Genomic DNA, 19,279 nt, shown 5'->3' on the forward strand with positions numbered 1-19,279 from the left:
CCGCAACTCAAATTCTCAAAGCTCAAAGTGGCAAAACACGTCGGAGTGCGAAACGGGTAGGCAAAGGTGGTGGTATGTGGAGGTGGTGATAGTGTATAGCGGTGGTGGAAGTGCGTATGCGGAAGTGGGGCGGTGGTGGTGACCAAAACTGAAGAAAATTCAGTTTCGTCAGGTAACTTCAGACGTCCGGGGTGGGCCGGCTATCCGGTCGTCGGACACCCATAAGCGGTCGGACGTCTGGTGCCTGGGCACTGTTCGGGCACGGGAAGAACTGCTTGTGGGCGGGGTGGACGAGGTGAAAGAGGTCAAATCCGGAGGATTTTGTGGATGGAAAAGGTGGGGAAAGGGGGGAAAAGTTAGATCCACTCAAAACAAAGCAAATCCATGGATCAAATCCAACAAAATTTCAACACACCAACAAATCACAAAATATATATTTTGGGGGCTATTTTTGTGGGGAATTTTTGAATTAGGGACGAAATCAACAAAAACTAGGCTAGAAACACAACGAGGAGGCTCCGAAATCGTGATCAACGTGGCTCTAGATACCAAGATGATGTAGGGTAGAACCCTGGTGGCCCGATCTTTCACGAAAGGAGCGGATCCCGCGAAGAACACGAAGAACACGAGGGAAAACATGAGGGGAAACATAAGGGGAAACACGGGAGAAACACTAAACCAACAAGAAATAGTCACACATGTGCTAGATCCTCGAGTACATAAAAGGTCACACGATCCACGGTCAACTAGGGACGATACAAAGGTAGCCGGTCTTCTCCGTGAGGAGATCTTGATGTTGTTCTCCGCAAGGAGGTCTTGAATCCAAAAGGATCTTCTCCGAAGAGGGTCCGCGGTCTCTCTCGTGGAGTAGATCCGATGTGGATGAGCAATGCTCTATCTCTAATATGAGCTAAACTAATGCTAACCCTAGCTAGAAGGAATAGGGGGTCTATCTATAGTCTTAGTGCAAAAGGGGGCGAAGTGGGGGGGGGGTACATGGGCTGCGGCCCAACTCATGGCAGCACATAGGCGCCAGATGTCCGGGAGTCACCGGTCGTCCGGAGGCTCGCGAGGGTCCAGATGTCCGGTGCCTGTCGGACGTCCGTAGATTTGGCTCGAGTGGTCTTCGGTCGGACATCCGGGCGGGGTCGGACATACGGGGCGTCGGTCGTTCGTGGGGCGTCGGAAGTCCGTAGTTTTGGCTCGGGTGTGGAAGTGTCGGTCGTCCGGAGAGGGCCGGACGTCCAGATCCTGGGGACTTCGAGTAGTTCTTCTTCTTGTCCCATGAACTTGGCGTCCTCACCGTCTTGTCCGTTGAGTGTAGTTGGTCCGTGTCCTTCCTCCAAGCACCTGATCACACATAGGGTTTCCACTTGAGGTAGTAGCCAATTCTCATGCATGGAAAGTGGTAGCTCGGAGAGGAGTGAGTTCACCTTATCTTCGATAGCCTTCGCTCGGGCTCTTGTCATTGGTCCAAGTGGTGTCGTAGGGGATGTAGGTAGGTCCATGGGGATGACCTTGGGATGCTCCGCATCAATAAGGATATATAATAATAACAACTTTATTATTGCCTCTTGGGCATATTTCCATCAAGTTGATCATATAGTCCAGAGAAAAGCTCAACATATTCTTCCATTGAACTACTCTGCCGAATGTTAAACATTTGGCGCAAGAGATTCTGGTGCCTGTTCCTACCGAACCCGGACTGTAGAAGATCACATAATTCAGACCAACTGGCTTGAGGAGCCCAACGCTGAACTAACTCTAGCCAGTGCGCTGCTGTGCCCTCGAACTGAGCTGAAGCAGACGATATCCATTGGTTCGGTGGTGTGCTCCTAAACCTAAAATAATCCTCACAACGCATCTATCACAACTTGGGATTGGAGCCATCAAAACGTGGAAGCTCAATCCGAGGGCCATACCCCATAGCATCAGGTGGATAGGGCCGAACAATTTCAAGTGCCGGAATCAACTGATGAGATGAGTTCAGATTCGACTACATACCTCATGCTGGAGGAGGCACATATTTTGGCCTTGAATTACGATGCTCTTGCTCGCTGCGGAGACCATCAAAAGCTCCAGATCCGCTGCTTGTTGTCACACCCTTAGTGGGTGAAGATGGTGCCCTCGGTGATGAAGGCATTGTAGGAGACGAAATGTGGCCCAGATACGCTCCAATTTCGCTGCGGAGCTCGTCGAGGTCGACTCCGATGGCGAGCTTGACGTCACCGATTCAGCTCGAGAGCTCGTCCAACTTGCTATCGAGCTTGGCGAGGGCAGTGACCATCTCCTCGTTGCGCTCAGCCGAGCTCTTGGTGAAGGCGGTGTTGGAATCGGCGCATGGGAGCTCATAGATCGCCTTGGTTTTTGGTGAAATTCTCTCCATGGCTTCTACTCAATGAGCCTGGTATGGTTGTGGTGGCTAGGGAGATCCAGGACTAGCAGAGGCTCTGATACCAAATTGTAAGGGCTAGGTCATGAATCGAGCTCCATTCATGGCGAATTAGAATTACATGGATGATGGGAGGAAGGAGGAGTTCCTCTTTCACAAGCCACACACACACACACACACATGATACTAGTCGTCTACCAACCATCACCGATTTCCTATAGCTTTGCTGTATAAGTACACAAGGCCAGTTTAGGCCCATTCCGGTCCAGTGAGCCGAGCTGGCAAGCGAAGTTGCCGCTTGGGCCGTCCTTCTGTTTGAACTGCGACTTGGCGCTCCCCTTGATCGCTGACACATGACTATCTAGGCATACTGTCGGGGATCGTAGCAGAAATTAAAAAATTTCTACGCATCACCAAGATCAATCTATGGAGTATTCTAGCAATGAGGGGAATAGAAGTGCACTACATACCCTTGTAGATCACGAGCGGAAGCGTTCAAGTGAACGGGGATGATGGAGTCGTACTCGCCGTGATCCAAATCACCGATGACCAAGTGCCGAACGGACAGCACCTCCGTGTTCAACACACGTACGGTTGGGAAGACGTCTCCTCCTTCTTGATCCAGCAAGGGGGAAGGAGAGGTCGATGAAGATCCAGCAGCACGACGGCGTGGTGGTGGATGCAGCAGGATCCTGGCAGGGCTTCGCCAAGCACAAGCGGGGAGGAGAGGTGTTACAGAGGGAGAGGGAGGCGCCAAGAGCAAAGGTGCGGCTGCCCTCCCTCCCTTCCACTATATATAGGGGCTAGGGGGGGCGCATGCCCCATTGGAGATCCCATCTAAAGGGGGGCGGCCCCTGGGGGCAACGGCCCCCTTAGGGTTTCCAACCAGGGGGGCGCATGCCCCCTCGGGGGGCAACGGCCCCCTAGGGTTTCCAACCAGGGGGCGCATGCCCCCTCGGGGGCAACGGCCCCCTAGGGTTTCCAACCCTAGGCGCCTTGGGCCCTTGGGTGGGGCGCAACAGCCCATCAGGGGCTGGTTCCCACGCCACTTCAGCCCATGGGCCCTCCGGGATAGGTGGCCCCATCCGGTGGACCCCCGGGACCCTTCCGGTGGTCCCGGTACAATACCGGTAACCCCGAAACCTTCCCGCTGGCCGAAACTGGACTTCCTATATATAAATCTTTACCTCCGGACCATTCCGGAACTCCTCGTGACGTCCGGGATCTCATCCGGGACTCTGAACAACTTTCGGGTTACTGCATACTAATATCTCTACAACCCTAGCGTCACCGAACCTTAAGTGTGTAGACCCTACGGGTTCGGGAGACACGCAGACATGACCGAGACGCCTCTCCGGTCAATAACCAACAGCGGGATCTGGATACCCATGTTGGCTCCCACATGATCCTCGATGATCTCATCGGATGAACCATGATGTCGAGGACTTAATCAATCCCGTATTCAATTCCCTTTATCAATCGGTACGTTACTTGCCCGAGACTCGATCGTCGGTATCCCAATACCTTGTTCAATCTCGTTACCGGCAAGTCACTTTACTCGTACCGTAATGCATGATCCCGTGACCAACCCCTTGGTCACATTGAGCTCATTATGATGATGCATTACCGAGTGGGCCCAGAGATACATCTCCGTCATACGGAGTGACAAATCCCAGTCTCGATTCGTGCCAACCCAACAGACACTTTCGGAGATACCTGTAATGTACCTTTATAGTCACCCAGTTATGTTGTGACGTTTGGCACACCCAAGGCACTCCTACGGTATCCGGGAGTTGCACAATCTCATGGTCTAAGGAAATGATACTTGACATTCAGAAAAGCTACAGCAAACGAACTACACGATCTTTGAGCTAAGCTTAGGATTGGGTCTTGTCCATCACATCATTCTCCTAATGATGTGATCCCGTTATCAATGACATCTAATGTCCATAGTTAGGAAACCATGACTATCCTTTGATCAACGAGCTAGTCAACTAGAGGCTCACTAGGGACGTGTTGTGGTCTATGTATTCACACATGTATTACGATTTCCGGATAATACAATTATAGCATGAATAATAGACAATTATCAGGAACAAGGAAATGTAATAATCATTTTATTATTGCCTCTAGGGCATATTTCCAACAGTCTCCCACTTGCACTAGAGTCAATCATCTAGTTACATTGTGATGAATCGAACACCCATGGAATTTTGGTGTTGATCATGTTTTGCTCTAGGGAGAGGTTTAGTCAACAGATCTGCTACATTCAGGTCCGTATGTACTTTACAAATTTCTATGTCTCCATTTTGAACACTTTCACGAATGGAGTTGAAGCGACGCTTGATATGCCTGGTCTTCCTGTGAAACCTGGGCTCCTTGGCAAGGGCAATAGCTCCAGTGTTGTCACAGAAGAGAGTCATCGGCCCCGACGCATTGGGTATGACTCCTAGGTCGGTGATGAACTCCTTCACCCAGATTGCTTCTTGTGCTGCCTCCGAGGCTGCCATGTATTCTGCTTCACATGTAGATCCCGCCACGACGCTTTGCTTGTAACTGCACTAGCTTACTGCCCAACCATTCAAAATATACACGTATCCGGTTTGTGACTTAGAGTCATCCAGATCTGTGTCGAAGCTAGCGTCGACGTAACCCTTTACGACGAGCTCTTCGCCACCTCCATAAACGAGAAACATATCCTTGGTCCTTTTCAGGTACTTCAGGATGTTTTTGACCGCTGTCTAGTGCTCCTTGCCAGGATTACTTTGGTACCTACCTACCAAACTTACGGCAAGGTTTACATCAGGTCTGGTACACAGCATGGCATACATAATAGACCCTATGGCTGAGGCATAGGGGATGACACTCATCTCTTCTATATCTTCTGCCGTGGTCGGGCATTGAGCCGTGCTCAATCGCACACCTTGCAATATAGGCAAGAACCCCTTCTTGGACTGATCCATATTGAACTTCTTCAATATCTTATCAAGGTACGTACTTTGTGAAAGACCGATGAGGCGTCTCGATCTATCTCTATAGATCTTGATGCCTAATATATAAGCAGCTTCTCCAAGGTCCTTCATTGAAAAACACTTGTTCAAATAGGCCTTTATGCTTTCCAAGAATTCTATATCATTTCCCATCAACAGTATGTCATCCACATATAATATGAGAAATGCTACAGAGCTCCCACTCACTTTCTTGTAAACGCAGGCTTCTCCATAAGTCTGCATAAACCCAAACGCTTTGATCATCTCATCAAAGTGAATGTTCCAACTCCGAGATGCTTGCACCAGCCCATAGATTGAGCGTTGGAGCTTGCACACCTTGTTAGCATTCTTAGGATCGACAAAACCTTCCGGCTGCATCATATACAATTCTTCCTTAAGAAAGCCGTTAAGGAATGCCGTTTTGACGTCCATTTGCCATATCTCATAATCATAGAATGCGGCAATTGCTAACATGATTCGGACGGACTTCAGCTTCGCTACGGGTGAGAAAGTCTCATCGTAGTCAACCCCTTGAACTTGTCGATAACCCTTAGCGACAAGTCGAGCCTTATAGATGGTCACATTACCATCTGCGTCTGTCTTCTTCTTAAAGATCCATTTATTTTCTATGGCTCGCCGATCTTCGGGCAAGTCAGTCAAAGTCCATACTTTGTTTTCATACATGGATTCTATCTCGGATTTCATGGCTTCTAGCCATTTGTCGGAATCTGGGACCGCCATCGCTTCTTCATAGTTCGAAGGTTCACCGTTGTCTAACAACATGATTTCCAAGACAGGGTTGCCGTACCACTCTGGTGCGGAACGTGTCCTTGTGGACCTACGAAGTTCAGTAGGAGCTTGATCCGAAGTATCTTGATCATCATCATTAACTTCCTCTCTAATCGGTGCAGGCACCACAGGAACATTTTCCTGAGCTGCGCTACTCTCTACTTCAAGAGGCAGTACTTCATCAAGCTCTACTCTCCTCCCACTTACTTCTTTCGAGAGAAACTCCTTCTCTAGAAAGGATCCATTATTGGCAATGAAGATCTTGCCTTCGGATCTGAGGTAGAAGGTATACCCAATGGTTTCCTTAGGGTATCCTATGAAGACGCATTTTTCCGACTTGGGTTCGAGCTTTTCAGGTTGAAGTTTCTTGACATAAGCATCACATCCCCAAACTTTTAGAAACGACAGCTTAGGTTTCTTCCCAAACCATAATTCATACGGTGTCGTCTCAACGGATTTCGATGGAGCCCTATTTAAAGTGAATGCGGCAGTCTCTAAAGCATAGCCCCAAAATGATAGCGGTAAATCGGTAAGAGACATCATAGATCGCACCATATCTAATAGAGTGCGATTACGACGTTCGGACACACCATTACGCTGAGGTGTTCTAGGCGGCGTTAGTTGTGAAACTATTCCACATTTTCTTAAGTGTGTGCCAAATTCGTGACTCAAGTATTCTCCCCCACAATCTGATCGCAAGAACTTGATTTTTCTGTCACGTTGATTCTCAACCTCACTCTGAAATTCCTTGAACTTTTCAAAGTTCTCAGACTTGTGTTTCATTAAGTAGACATACCCATATCTACTCAAGTCATCAGTGAGGGTGAGAACATAACGATAGCCACCGCGAGCCTCAACACTCATTGGACCGCACACATCAGTATGTATGATTTCCAGTAAGTTGGTTGCTCGCTCCATTGTTCCTGAGAACGGAGTCTTGGTCATTTTACCCATGAGGCATGGTTCACACGTGTCAAATGATTCGTAATCAAGAGACTCTAAAAGTCCATCTGTATGGAGCTTCTTCATGCATTTGACACCTATGTGACCAAGGCGGCAGTGCCACAAGTATGTGGGACTATCATTATCAACCTTACATCTTTTGGTATTCACACTATGAATATGTGTAGCATTACGCTCGAGATTCATTAAGAATAAACCATTCACCATCGGAGCATGACCATAAAACATATCTCTCATATAAATAGAACAACCATTATTCTCGGATTTAAATGAGTAGCCATCTCAAATTAAACGAGATCCTGATACAATGTTCATGCTCAAAGCTGGCACTAAATAACAATTATTGAGGTTTAAAACTAATCCCGTAGGTAAATGTAGAGGTAGCGTGCCGACGGCGATCACATCGACCTTGGAACCATTCCCGACGCGCATCGTCACCTCGTCCTTCGCCAGTCTCCGCTTATTCCGCAGCTCCTGCTTTGAGTTACAAATGTGAGCAACCGCACCGGTATCAAATACCCAGGAGCTACTACGAGTACTGGTAAGGTACACATCAATTACATGTATATCACATATACCTTTCGTGATGCCGGCCTTCTTGTCCGCTAAGTATTTGGGGCAGTTCCGCTTCCAGTGACCACTTCCCTTGCAATGAAAACACTCAGTCTCGGGCTTGGGTCCATTCTTTGGCTTCTTCCCGGCAGCTTGCTTACCGGGCGCGGCAACTCCCTTGCCGTCCTTATTGAAGTTCTTCTTACCCTCGCCTTTCTTGAACTTAGTGGTTTTATTCACCATCAACATTTGATGTTCCTTTTTGACTTCTACCTCTACTGATTTCAGCATTGCAAATACTTCAGGAATGGTCTTTTCCATCCCCTGCATATTGAAGTTCATCACAAAGCTCTTGTAGCTCGGTGGAAGCGACTGAAGGATTCTGTCAATGACCGCGTCATCCGGGAGATTAACTCCCAGCTGAGTCAAGCGGTTATGCAACCCAGACATTTTGAGTATGTGCTCGCTGACAGAACTATTTTCCTCCATCTTACAGCTGAAGAACTTGTTGGAGACTTCATATCTCTCGACCCGGGCATGAGCTTGAAAAACCATTTTCAGCTCTTCGAACATTTCATAGGCTCCGTGTCTCTCAAAACGCTTTTGGAGCCCCAGTTCTAAGCTATAAAGCATGCCGCACTGAACGAGGGAGTAATCATCAGTACGTGTCTGCCAAGCGTTCATAACGTCTTGGTTTTGTGGGACGGGTGCGTCAACTAGCGGTGCTTCTAGAACATAATCTTTCTTGGCAGCTATGAGGATGATCCTCAGGTTCCGGACCCAGTCCGTATAGTTGCTGCCATCGTCTTTCAGCTTGGTTTTCTCTAGGAACGCGTTGAAGTTGAGGACAACGTGGGCCATTTGATCTATAAGATATATTGTAAAGATTTTAGACTAAGTTCATGATAATTAAGTTCATCTAATCAAATTATTAAATGAACTCCCACTCAGATAGACATCCCTCCAGTCATCTAAGTATAACATGATCCGAGTTAACTAGGCCGTGTTCGATCATCACGTGAGACGGACTAGTCAACATCTGTGAACATCTTCATGTTGATCGTATCTTCTATACGACTCATGCTCGACCTTTCGGTCTTCTGTGTTCCGAGGCCATGTCTGTACATGCTAGGCTCGTCAAGTCAACCTAAGTGTATTGCGTGTGTAAATCTGTATTACACCCGTTGTATTCGAACGTTAGAATCTATCACACCGATCATCACGTGGTGCTTCGAAACAACGAACCTTCGCAATGGTGCACAGTTAGGGGGAACACTTTCCTGAAATTATTACGAGGGATCATCTTATTTAAGCTACCGTCGTTCTAAGCAAATAAGATGTAAAACATGATAAACATCACATGCAATCAAATAGTGACATGATATGGCCAATATAATTTGCTCCTTTGATCTCCATCTTCGGGGCTCCATGATCATCGTTGTCATCGGCATGACACCATGATCTCCATCATCGTGTCTCGTCATCTATTACTTCCACTACTATGGCTAACGCTTTAGCAATAAAGTAAAGTAATTACATGACGTTTATGTTGACACGCAGGTCATAAATAAATAAAGACAACTCCTATGGCTCCTGCCGGTTGTCATACTCATCAACATGCAAGTCGTGATTCCTATTACAAGAACATGATCAATCTCATACATCACATATATCATTCATCATTCATCACAACCTTTGGCCATATCACATCACAAAACACTTGCTGCAAAAACAAGTTAGACGTCCTCTAATTGTTGTTGCAAGTTTTTACGTGGCTGCTATAGGTTTCTAGCAAGAACGTTTCTTACCTACGCCAAAACCACAACGTGAATTGCCAATTTCTATTTACCCTTCATAAGGACCCTGTTCATCGAATCCGATCCGACTAAAGTGGGAGAGACAGACACCCACTAGCCACCTTATGCAACTAGTGCATGTCAGTCGGTGGAACCGGTCTCACGTAAGCGTACGTGTAAGGTTGGTCCGGGCCGCTTCATCCCACGATGCCGCTGAATCAAGATAAGACTAGTAACGGCAAGCAAATTGACAATATCGACGCCCACAACTACTTTGTGTTCTACTCGTGCATAGTAACTACGCATAGACCTAGCTCATGATGCCACTGTTGGGGATCGTAGCAGAAATTAAAAAAATTCTACGCATCACCAAGATCAATCTATGGAGTATTCTAGCAACGAGGGGAATAGGAGTGCATCTACATACCCTTGTAGATCGCGAGCGGAAGCGTTCAAGTGAACGGGGATGATGGAGTCATACTCGCCGTGATCCAAATCACCGATGACCAAGTGCCGAATGGACAGCACCTCCGCGTTCAACACACGTACGGTTGGGAAGACGTCTCCTCCTTCTTGATCCAGCAAGGGGGAAGGAGAGGTTGATGAAGATCCAGCAGCACGACGGCGTGGTGGTGGATGCAGCAGGATCCCGGCAGGGCTTCGCCAAGCACAAGCGGGGAGGAGAGGTGTTACAGAGGAAGAGGGAGGCGCCAAGAGCAAAGGTGCGGCTGCCCTCCCTCCCTTCCACTATATATAGGGGCTAGGGGGGGCGCATGCCCCCTTGGAGATCCCATCTAAAGGGGGGCGGCCCCTGGGGGCAACGGCCCCCGTAGGGTTTCCAACCAGGGGGGCGCATGCCCCCTCGGGGGGCAACGGCCCCCTAGGGTTTCCAACCAGGGGGGCGCACGCCCCCTCGGGGGGCAACGGCCCCCTAGGGTTTCCAACCCTAGGCGCCTTGGGCCCTTGGGTGGGGCGCACCAGCCCATCAGGGGCTGGTTCCCATGCCACTTTAGCCCATGGGGCCCTCCGGGATAGGTGGCCCCATCCGGTGGACCCCCGGGACCCTTCCGGTGGTCCCGGTACAATACCGGTAACCCCCGAAACCTTTCCGCTGGCCGAAACTGGACTTCCTATATATAAATCTTTACCTCTGGACCATTCCGGAACTCCTCGTGACGTCCGAGATCTCATCCGGGACTCCGAACAACTTTCGGGTTACCGCATACTAATATCTCTATAACCCTAGCGTCACTGAACCTTAAGTGTGTAGACCCTACGGGCTCGGGAGACACGCAGACATGACCGAGACGCCTCTCCGGTCAATAACCAACAGCGTGATCTGGATACCCATGTTGGCTCCCACATACTCCTCGATGATCTCATCGGATGAACCACGATGTCGAGGACTTAATCAATCCCGTATTCAATTCCCTTTGTCAATCGGTACGTTACTTGCCCGAGACTCGATCGTCGGTATCCCAATACCTTGTTCAATCTCGTTACCGGCAAGTCACTTTACTCGTACCGTAATGCATGATCCCGTGACCAACCCCTTGGTCACATTGAGCTCATTATGATGATGCATTACCGAGTGGGCCCAGAGATACCTCTCCATCATACGGAGTGATAAATCCCAGTCTCGATTCGTGCCAACCCAACAGACACTTTTGGAGATACCTGTAACGTACCTTTATAGTCACCCAGTTACGTTGTGACGTTTGGCACACCCAAGGCACTCCTACGGTATCCGGGAGTTGCACAATCTCATGGTCTAAGGAAATGATACTTGACATTCAGAAAAGCTACAGCAAACGAACTACACGATCTTTGAGCTAAGCTTAGGATTGGGTCTTGTCCGTCACATCATTCTCCTAATGATGTGATCCCGTTATCAATGACATCTAATGTCCATGGTCAGGAAACCATGACTATCCTTTGATCAACGAGCTAGTCAACTAAAGGCTCACTAGGGACGTGTTGTGGTCTATGTATTCACACATGTATTACGATTTCCGGATAATACAATTATAGCATGAATAATAGACAATTATCATGAACAAGGAAATATAATAATCATTTTATTATTGCCTCTAGGGCATATTTCCAACACATACATATTCTTGCGGTTCAACATCAATATTGTCCGACAAATACCTTACATCCATCATATTCTATATTTTGGTAAGATTTAATTTGATTTGAGTATGGATAGCGAAAAACAAGCCAAAATTTGATTAGTTGAGATTCTGATAAGATTCGATTTGATTTGGGTATGGATATGGAAAGGCAAGAAAACTTATGATTTTGTTGATATTTGATTTGATCTTATTGAGTTAATGTAGGACATGGTTTTTGGAAAAGTTATTCTATTTATGTTGCTTTAATTCTGTGTGCATTGGTTTAGACTAAAAAAGCAACAGAAAATCAAAGAGGCATAGGAGGGTGTGAGGAGGAAAAACCTAAGGGAGGAGGTGAGGCGAAACTACCAACACCCTTTTAATAGTAGAGATTGTGTATTGATAAAGAAACATGTACGGAACTTGTAGATATGATCTTTATACTGTTGGTCACACTTCAGGCTTAGTAGAATGATGGTCTTTTAAGGGCACACAGATAAGCAGACGCCCAAGGATGCATGGAGTGGTATCATCCTCGTCAGTGGGCACCATGGACACATCCAAATGATGTAGTCTTCAATGAGCCCCCCCCCCCTCGGTGCTCCTTGCGCAAGTATAGCATTGCAACACCTCGATGATGAGGGGATCAACTAGAGCACCACGTCTCTTTTTAGGAATATGTGTTTTGCTTCTTCTTTACTTTAGATAGACAGGTCGAGCGGCAGCGAGTAGTCTGCATGACAAACGAGTGGGCCTCTAGCCTCTAATCTAGAAAGGTGTTAGGCGGGGAGAATATTATTCCATCTTTAGAAAACCGCCACCATCGTCTCATCTCTCTAAGCAGTACACAAACTTTAAAAATAAATTCCACTCATTGACGAGGGCCGAAATGTATCACGCCTCCGTAGCCCTAAAGGGACACGAGACGGGGTGGGCAAACTACGGCACCGACCGGGAGGCACGAGTAACCCCAAGCGGCCAAGGGGTACGAGCCCTACGTAAAATTATGGCGAGACAACTACAGTGATGCTGATATATTTTACTCGATATGGAAAGACAAACTTGGGATCCTGAGGCAATATTAAGTCGCAAGAAATGGTCGCTATCTACGGTCATAAACATTGTTCTCCAAGAAACAAACAACGAGAACAACGGTCCCACCCACGCGACCTGCAGCGGAAGAGAATGAGAAAGGAGTCAAAACTTGTTCGAAAAGTCAATGATTTTGCCCCCGCTCTTTCTTTCCGCCCGGTCCGGGTCGGCCCGCTCCGGTGTCCGGCCCATCGCAGTAGAAAAAACAGGCAGCGGCCGTCAAAACCCGCGTGTCGCTGTACCACCTCTTCGGCCCACCGGAAGCCAGATGCCGCCTCCTGGCTCGAGGTCGCGGGGTTAATAAAAAGACAGGAAAGGAGGGGAGGAGGAGGAGCATCCCGCACCGCATCGCACTAGGTCTCGAACATTCCTCTTTCTCTCCCTTGCTTGGGGAAGAAGAAGAAGAAGAAGAAGAAGAAGAAGAAGAAGAAGAAGAGAGGGCGAGCGCCCCCGCCTCCCGACGCCGTCGCCCCTCGCCGCCGATCTGATCTCAGGAGCCAGCGAAGATGCATTCCACCAATCTGCTCCTCGAGGAGCCCATCCGGATGGTCTCCATCCTCGAGCCATCCAAGCCGGTAAGCGTCCATCCCCGCCCCACGCTCTCTCCGTCGGATTTGATGATCTGCGTGGGGATCAAACCCTAATTGCGGCCGCTCGACTCTCCTGATCGGCGTTGGATCAAACCTTAATGATGTTTTATTTGTAAATCAGAACTTCTTCCCGGCGATGACGAAGATCGTGGGGACGCTGGGTCCGAAGTCCCGGTCCGTTGAGGCCATCTCCGCCTGTCTAAAGGCCGGCATGTCTGGTTCGTATAATCGTATCTTCTTCCGCGACAGCGGAGTGTCTTTCTCTCTTAATTAATTGTTTTTCTCTTTTCTAAATCTAACATTGATTTTCTGTGTTTTCTTTTCTTGCAGTGGCCCGTTTCGATTTCTCGTGGGGGGATGCCGCGTACCACCAGGAGACACTCGAGAACCTCAAGCTCGCCATCAAGGCCACCAAGAAGCTATGTGCTGTAAGTGCTGTCACAACCAACGCTGATTTGTGGCCATAAGTCGTGATGAAATCAACTTTGCCTACACACACCCAAACATGCCACTCAGAGTGGATCTGATGTTAGCTAGGTGAAATATGTTCTGTGGAGCTTGACGATTGGGTATTTTTTTGGACAGGTTATGCTCGACACTGTTGGCCCTGAGTTGCAAGTGGTGAACAAGAGTGAAGTCACAATCTCGCTTGAAGAGAACGAGTCTGTTGTTCTCACCCCTCACCAGGGCCAGGAGGCCTCTTCCAAGTTGCTCCCTATCAACTTCGCTGGACTCGCCAAGGTAACCCTCTTCTATCATCTCGCCGAATCTTGAGCTGTCTGTATTTAATTGTATGCGACGGTAGCTGTAAGCAGATCCACAGTTGTCTGTCTGTTTTATAATGTTTGTCATTTGTTGTCGCATTAAGATGTCCACTTGTATCTCCGCATGGATAAAATCAGAGCTATCATTTGTTCTTTGCAGGCTGTGAAGCCCGGAGCCACAATATTCGTTGGGCAATATTTGTTCACGGGCAGTGAGACTACATCAGTTTGGCTGGAGGTAGAAATCTTTGACATGCTACAATTAAGCGTTTTGTCATATTTGATGTGTTATATGCATGTTGCATGATCTTTCTTAGTGTTCACCAATTTCTGCTACCAAAACTCTCAACTGCCTGATGTAGGTTTCTGAAGTTCAAGGGGATGACGTGGTTTGCGTGATCAAGAACTCAGCTACCCTGGCTGGGTCACTCTTCACATTGCACTGCTCCCAGATCCATATCGACATGCCCACGCTGTCTGATGAGGATAAAGATGTAAGGAACTCCTCCCAAGAATATCTCTCGCTCCTTGTATTCTCTCCTTTATTAGAACTTGGCGACTAGACTTTAGATGTTTTTTTTCTTTAAACTGGAACTCCTTGCTGTAATCCATTATATAACTTTATGAGCATGCACCACTTCCAGGTTATGAAAAAATGGGGTGCTCCAAACAAGATTGACTTCCTCTCTCTTTCTTATACAAGGCATGCAGAAGATGTGCGGCAAGTAAGTAACTCATTACGTGGATATTTAGAGTGTACTACTTCACAGTGCCATCTTTCCCAACAGATTGATTTTTTTTTTGTATTTATATTTTGTTGAATAGTATCACATGTTTGTTTGCATTTCATACTTTGGAAAAATGTTCCTAACATTGATGGTATTTTTCCTGCAATACAGGCACGGGAGTTCCTCTCTAAGTTAGGTGATCTTAGCCAAACTCTGATTTTTGCCAAAATTGAGAATGTGGAGGTAATTTCAACATATCCTTTCAACATTCCTGAGCAACATTGATTTGGTTACTACATATTCACTCCTTACAATAGTCATTTAACATTCCCGAGCAACTTCGATATGATTACCACCTATTGACTCCTTATTCCTTGCAGGGTTTGAACCATTTTGATGAGATCCTGGAGGAAGCGGATGGTATCATTCTGTCAAGAGGGAACCTTGGAATTGATCTTCCACCTGAAAAGGTTGGCTATCTCAACCTTCACAATGCATTATCTCTTAACTTGTTGTTTTAGGTAGCGAAAAATTAGAGACAATCACCCCAATGCATTGTTTCTCAAGGGTCATATCTAAATGATATTGCATTTAATTAGTTTATGAATCTTTTTTACATCTCAACATTGTGCCCTAGTTGTGGAGAAAAGGAAAGAAGAGGCAAATAGGGCGATAAGCCACAAAGGATCAGACCATTAGTTACACTGCACAGGAAAACGAGCTAAGAGCTGTATCTATATCAACATACAGATCCACTCTCGTTCTTTTTTAATTACAGAGCCAAGTATTGTGAATGCCCTTGGCAGTTGTGAAGGCCTTTTGCTTGATTAACATGTATTTTTCCCATTTGCATGACGCTTAGTGATGATTTTGTGTGCTTCAGTTAGATTTGCTTTAAAAAAATCAAGGGTCTCTATTGAGTACTACTTTGTTTGTTCTTTAGGTGTTCTTATTTCAGAAGTCTGCTCTGCACAAGTGCAACATGGCTGGAAAGCCTGCTGTTGTTACTCGTGTTGTGGACAGTATGACGGACAACCTAAGGCCTACTCGTGCGGAGGCAACTGATGTGGCAAATGCGGTGCTGGACGGTTAGTTTTTGCCTCTTGCAGATATCTTATACTTTGGTGATCCTGTACAGCTGCTCATTACTGCACCCAAACAAACTATAATTACACAAGCTGTAACATGAATTACAATCGTTTTGTTCAGGTAGTGATGCCATTCTCCTTGGTGCTGAGACTCTCCGTGGGTTGTATCCAGTCGAGACTATTTCAACAGTGGGCAGAATTTGTGCTGAGGTGACTTTCTTTGGAGTTCTATGTTCTCTTGATAAACACAGCCTGTTTGGGAGGGCATTTGTTGATAAGTTCCTTTCTATAGTTCAAATCTGACTTCAATAGTAAATGTTGCAAATAAATACTTTCTTCCGAACAGCCCCTAAATGCGCTCTCAACAAGTATATCTTTGGTACTCTAATGGAAATTCACTGCTTACTGCCTTCTCTCTTCATATTTGGTGATATATTTTCATGAATTGTTTCACAGGCTGAGAAGGTCTTCAACCAAGATTTGTATTTCAAGCGAACCGTGAAATATGTGGGAGAACCCATGACCCACTTGGAGTCTATTGCTTCCTCTGCAGTGCGTATTTTGTTTCTTTTCATTTTCCAACCTTTTGTTAGTGTTAGGGGAACAATTTCTGTCTTCCATTGATTTAATATCAGCCTGTGACACTTGGGTTTATAAGTCTGAAATAATTTGCTACGTATTTGCTAGGTGCGGGCTGCTATTAAAGTTAAGGCTTCGGTCATCATTTGCTTCACTTCATCTGGACGGGCTGCAAGGTAGAAAGATAAGAGTATTTCTTCTTAACAGGCTTCTAGTTTAATGGCAGTTGATTCATATATTATGTCGTATCTGGTATCTGCAGGCTAATTGCCAAGTACAGGCCCACCATGCCTGTCCTGTCCGTTGTCATTCCTCGTCTGAAAACAAATCAATTGAAGTGGAGCTTCACAGGTGCATTTGAGGTATGTTTACAGCCTTTTTCCTTGTAACCTTTTTGCTACCTTCTTCTGTATGTGCTATATCTAGGTAATGATTCAGAACTAGCATGCTGTTCTTCAACCTTAGAAAGATAACTTTAGGCTATAGTTTTTGTTAATGACAAATCTAACATTGAACCTTGCGCAATTGTGCAACTCAATACAGAGGAACTATATATAAGTATTTGCCATGTAATGCTAGAAAAGGGCACTTCGTTTCTAGATCCTTATTTTCTCTTGGCAGAAGATTGCTGTGTGTATTGGTCCTTTATTTTTACATGGTGCATAATTTCTACTACCTCCGTTTCAGTTTATGTATTTCTAGATCATCTGTTTGACCAATGAAATATGTATTATATGCTGAAGTATACAATCAAAAATTGTATTTGAAACAGGCTTTGTCATGGTCAAATCGATTATCTGAAAATACTTTTGTGCCTAACAGAACGAAAAATTGGGAGTATAACTAGACTGCTAATTAACATGTTCTGTAGAATTTCCCTAATGAGGAACAGCATGTTCAGCTAGACTCACTAATTAACATGTATACTACCATATAATTTTCTCTGATAAGAAACAGTAAACCTCTGTGTTTGGCTCATATTTGTTGCATTATCTTACTGCAGGCAAGACAATCACTCATAGTTAGAGGCCTCTTTCCCATGCTTGCTGATCCACGTCATCCGGTGAGTTAACCTGCCTTTAGTTGGATACATTAATATAAGCATATATTTTGCAAACCATTCTTTGGTTGTTCTTCTCAATTTTTTATAATAATATGAAAATAGGAACTACCTATGAATATGAACGCGCCCTTGTTCTGGACGTAAAAGGGAACATAATGTCAGTTGGCGTTGGTGCATATTCCAAATATTTGAAAACTGAATGCTTTACATACACTAGGCCAGTTAACTTCTTAATCCTTACTCTTAACAAATTAGCTATTACGGTAACGCTAGACTGCAGTTCACTTTCGAACTTGACTGGTGGTATGCTGGTTTGTTGACTCTTCTGTACTATAAACGCAATACGTGAGCTTATAAGCTGGTGTGCACCAGTGATGCTGATGTTTGGAGGTCTTTCATCTTGCATCCACCTTGAATTATTTGGTAGCTAGAATTCCTTTATTTGGACCCAACTAGGAACATGCTCGGTCTGGCTGGTGATTTGTACTGACATTGTTTCTCTGCCCTGCAGGCTGAATCTACTAGCACTACAAATGAATCAGTGTTGAAGGTTGCTCTTGACCACGGCAAAGCATCTGGTGTGATCAAGTCGCATGACCGTGTCGTCGTGTGCCAGAAAGTGGGAGATTCCTCTGTCGTGAAGATCATTGAGCTGGACGACTAGGCAAAATTAGCCTTTGCTCAGGGCTTGCCAGATTTTTGACTAGGCCAAAACGTTGCTTGGTGGCTATGTATAATTCTATCTATAGTTTTGCAAAACGAGCAGTTTTTCCTATGGTGTCATCATAGGATCTGCGGTTATCATTCTGAAACCTACGCTAGTTATTATGGATATGTCCTCAGATTTTACTGCAGTGTAGCGAGTAAATGATCTGATGGAATAATGATATCAAAACTTTGTGACCCTTATTGTTGTCGCTAAGCCTATGTTCCCATTTACAGATTTGGGTGTGATCCTGAGGTTTTAGGATGTTCTTATCATCTTATGACTGTCAGTTGGAGAATTCTGGTATATTTTTCTTTGCGGATTGGTATATAGAGACTAAAAAAATAGTTCTTTATTTCTTTTTGCCGCCAGGAAGTTTTCCTTTCTGGCGATGTTTATTCATGACAATGTCAATTGAGTTTGACTAGATATGCCGTTGCAACGGGAGATAAAATACTATGCATTTAAAGTCAGCAAGAATTATATGTGCAAACAAAACCCTGTGTGCACATGAAAAAAACATTTAGTTTCTCGGTTTCGCTGTGTGTGAAGAAATCAATTTGCTATTTTTTCGTTAATTGATCGAGGACATTTAAGAGTTTTGTTATGTCATTGTAGGCCAGACAAAGGCTCATGAGTTATTCAATCTACTCTTTCTTTCAATCGAGAGGATTTTAAGGTACGAAGTTTCTGAATATTCTAGGGAACATGAACACTTTTTTAAATCCTGAACAGTTTTTTAAAATTATGTACACTTTCAAAAATGAACACTTTTTTAAATCCTGAACAGTTTTTTAAAATTATGTACACTTTCAAAAAACATGAACAAAATATGAAAAAGAACATTTTTTAAAATTCACAAACATTTTATGAATACACTAACATTTTTTATAAAAAACATGAACATTATTTCAATTTGTGAACCTTTTTTAAAATGGGAACATGTGTTGAAAATTCATAAGATTTTTAGAAAACGTGTATCTTTTACACATGAATATTATTTTTAATTTTGAAAATTTCACTAAAACATGAATAATTTTCAAATTTGTAGCACTTTTTGATATGCAATT

At 45.4% G+C, this 19,279-nt stretch overlaps 1 protein-coding gene across 1 annotated transcript; it reads left to right on the forward strand.

Moving 5' to 3' along the window:
* The first annotated feature begins 12,950 nt into the window (after positions 1 to 12,950).
* LOC125528466 (pyruvate kinase 1, cytosolic) lies at positions 12,951 to 18,444 on the forward strand. The gene is made up of 16 exons (XM_048692938.2): positions 12,951 to 13,266; positions 13,403 to 13,499; positions 13,612 to 13,709; positions 13,867 to 14,022; positions 14,206 to 14,283; positions 14,408 to 14,539; positions 14,690 to 14,770; positions 14,945 to 15,016; positions 15,154 to 15,243; positions 15,717 to 15,861; positions 15,983 to 16,071; positions 16,318 to 16,413; positions 16,549 to 16,616; positions 16,703 to 16,802; positions 17,444 to 17,503; positions 18,015 to 18,444. The coding sequence occupies exons 1-16, from the start codon at positions 13,198 to 13,200 to the stop codon at positions 18,165 to 18,167; spliced, it is 1,584 nt and encodes a 527-aa protein (XP_048548895.1). The 5' UTR covers positions 12,951 to 13,197; the 3' UTR covers positions 18,168 to 18,444.
* Positions 18,445 to 19,279: the final 835 nt, after the last annotated feature.

Source organism: Triticum urartu, chromosome 5A (assembly GCF_056163025.1).
Source record: "Triticum urartu cultivar PI428250 chromosome 5A, HENAU_Tu73, whole genome shotgun sequence".
Taxonomy (NCBI): Eukaryota; Viridiplantae; Streptophyta; class Magnoliopsida; order Poales; family Poaceae; genus Triticum; species Triticum urartu.

Coding starts and splice junctions, on each gene's coding strand:
- LOC125528466 (XM_048692938.2), top strand. CDS start 13,198: ATGCATTCCACCAATCTGCTCCTCGAGGAGCCCATCCGGATGGTCTCC. Junction 15,017..15,153: donor CCAAAATTGAGAATGTGGAG/GTAATTTCAACA, acceptor TATTCCTTGCAG/GGTTTGAACCATTTTGATGA. Junction 16,414..16,548: donor AGTCTATTGCTTCCTCTGCA/GTGCGTATTTTG, acceptor CGTATTTGCTAG/GTGCGGGCTGCTATTAAAGT.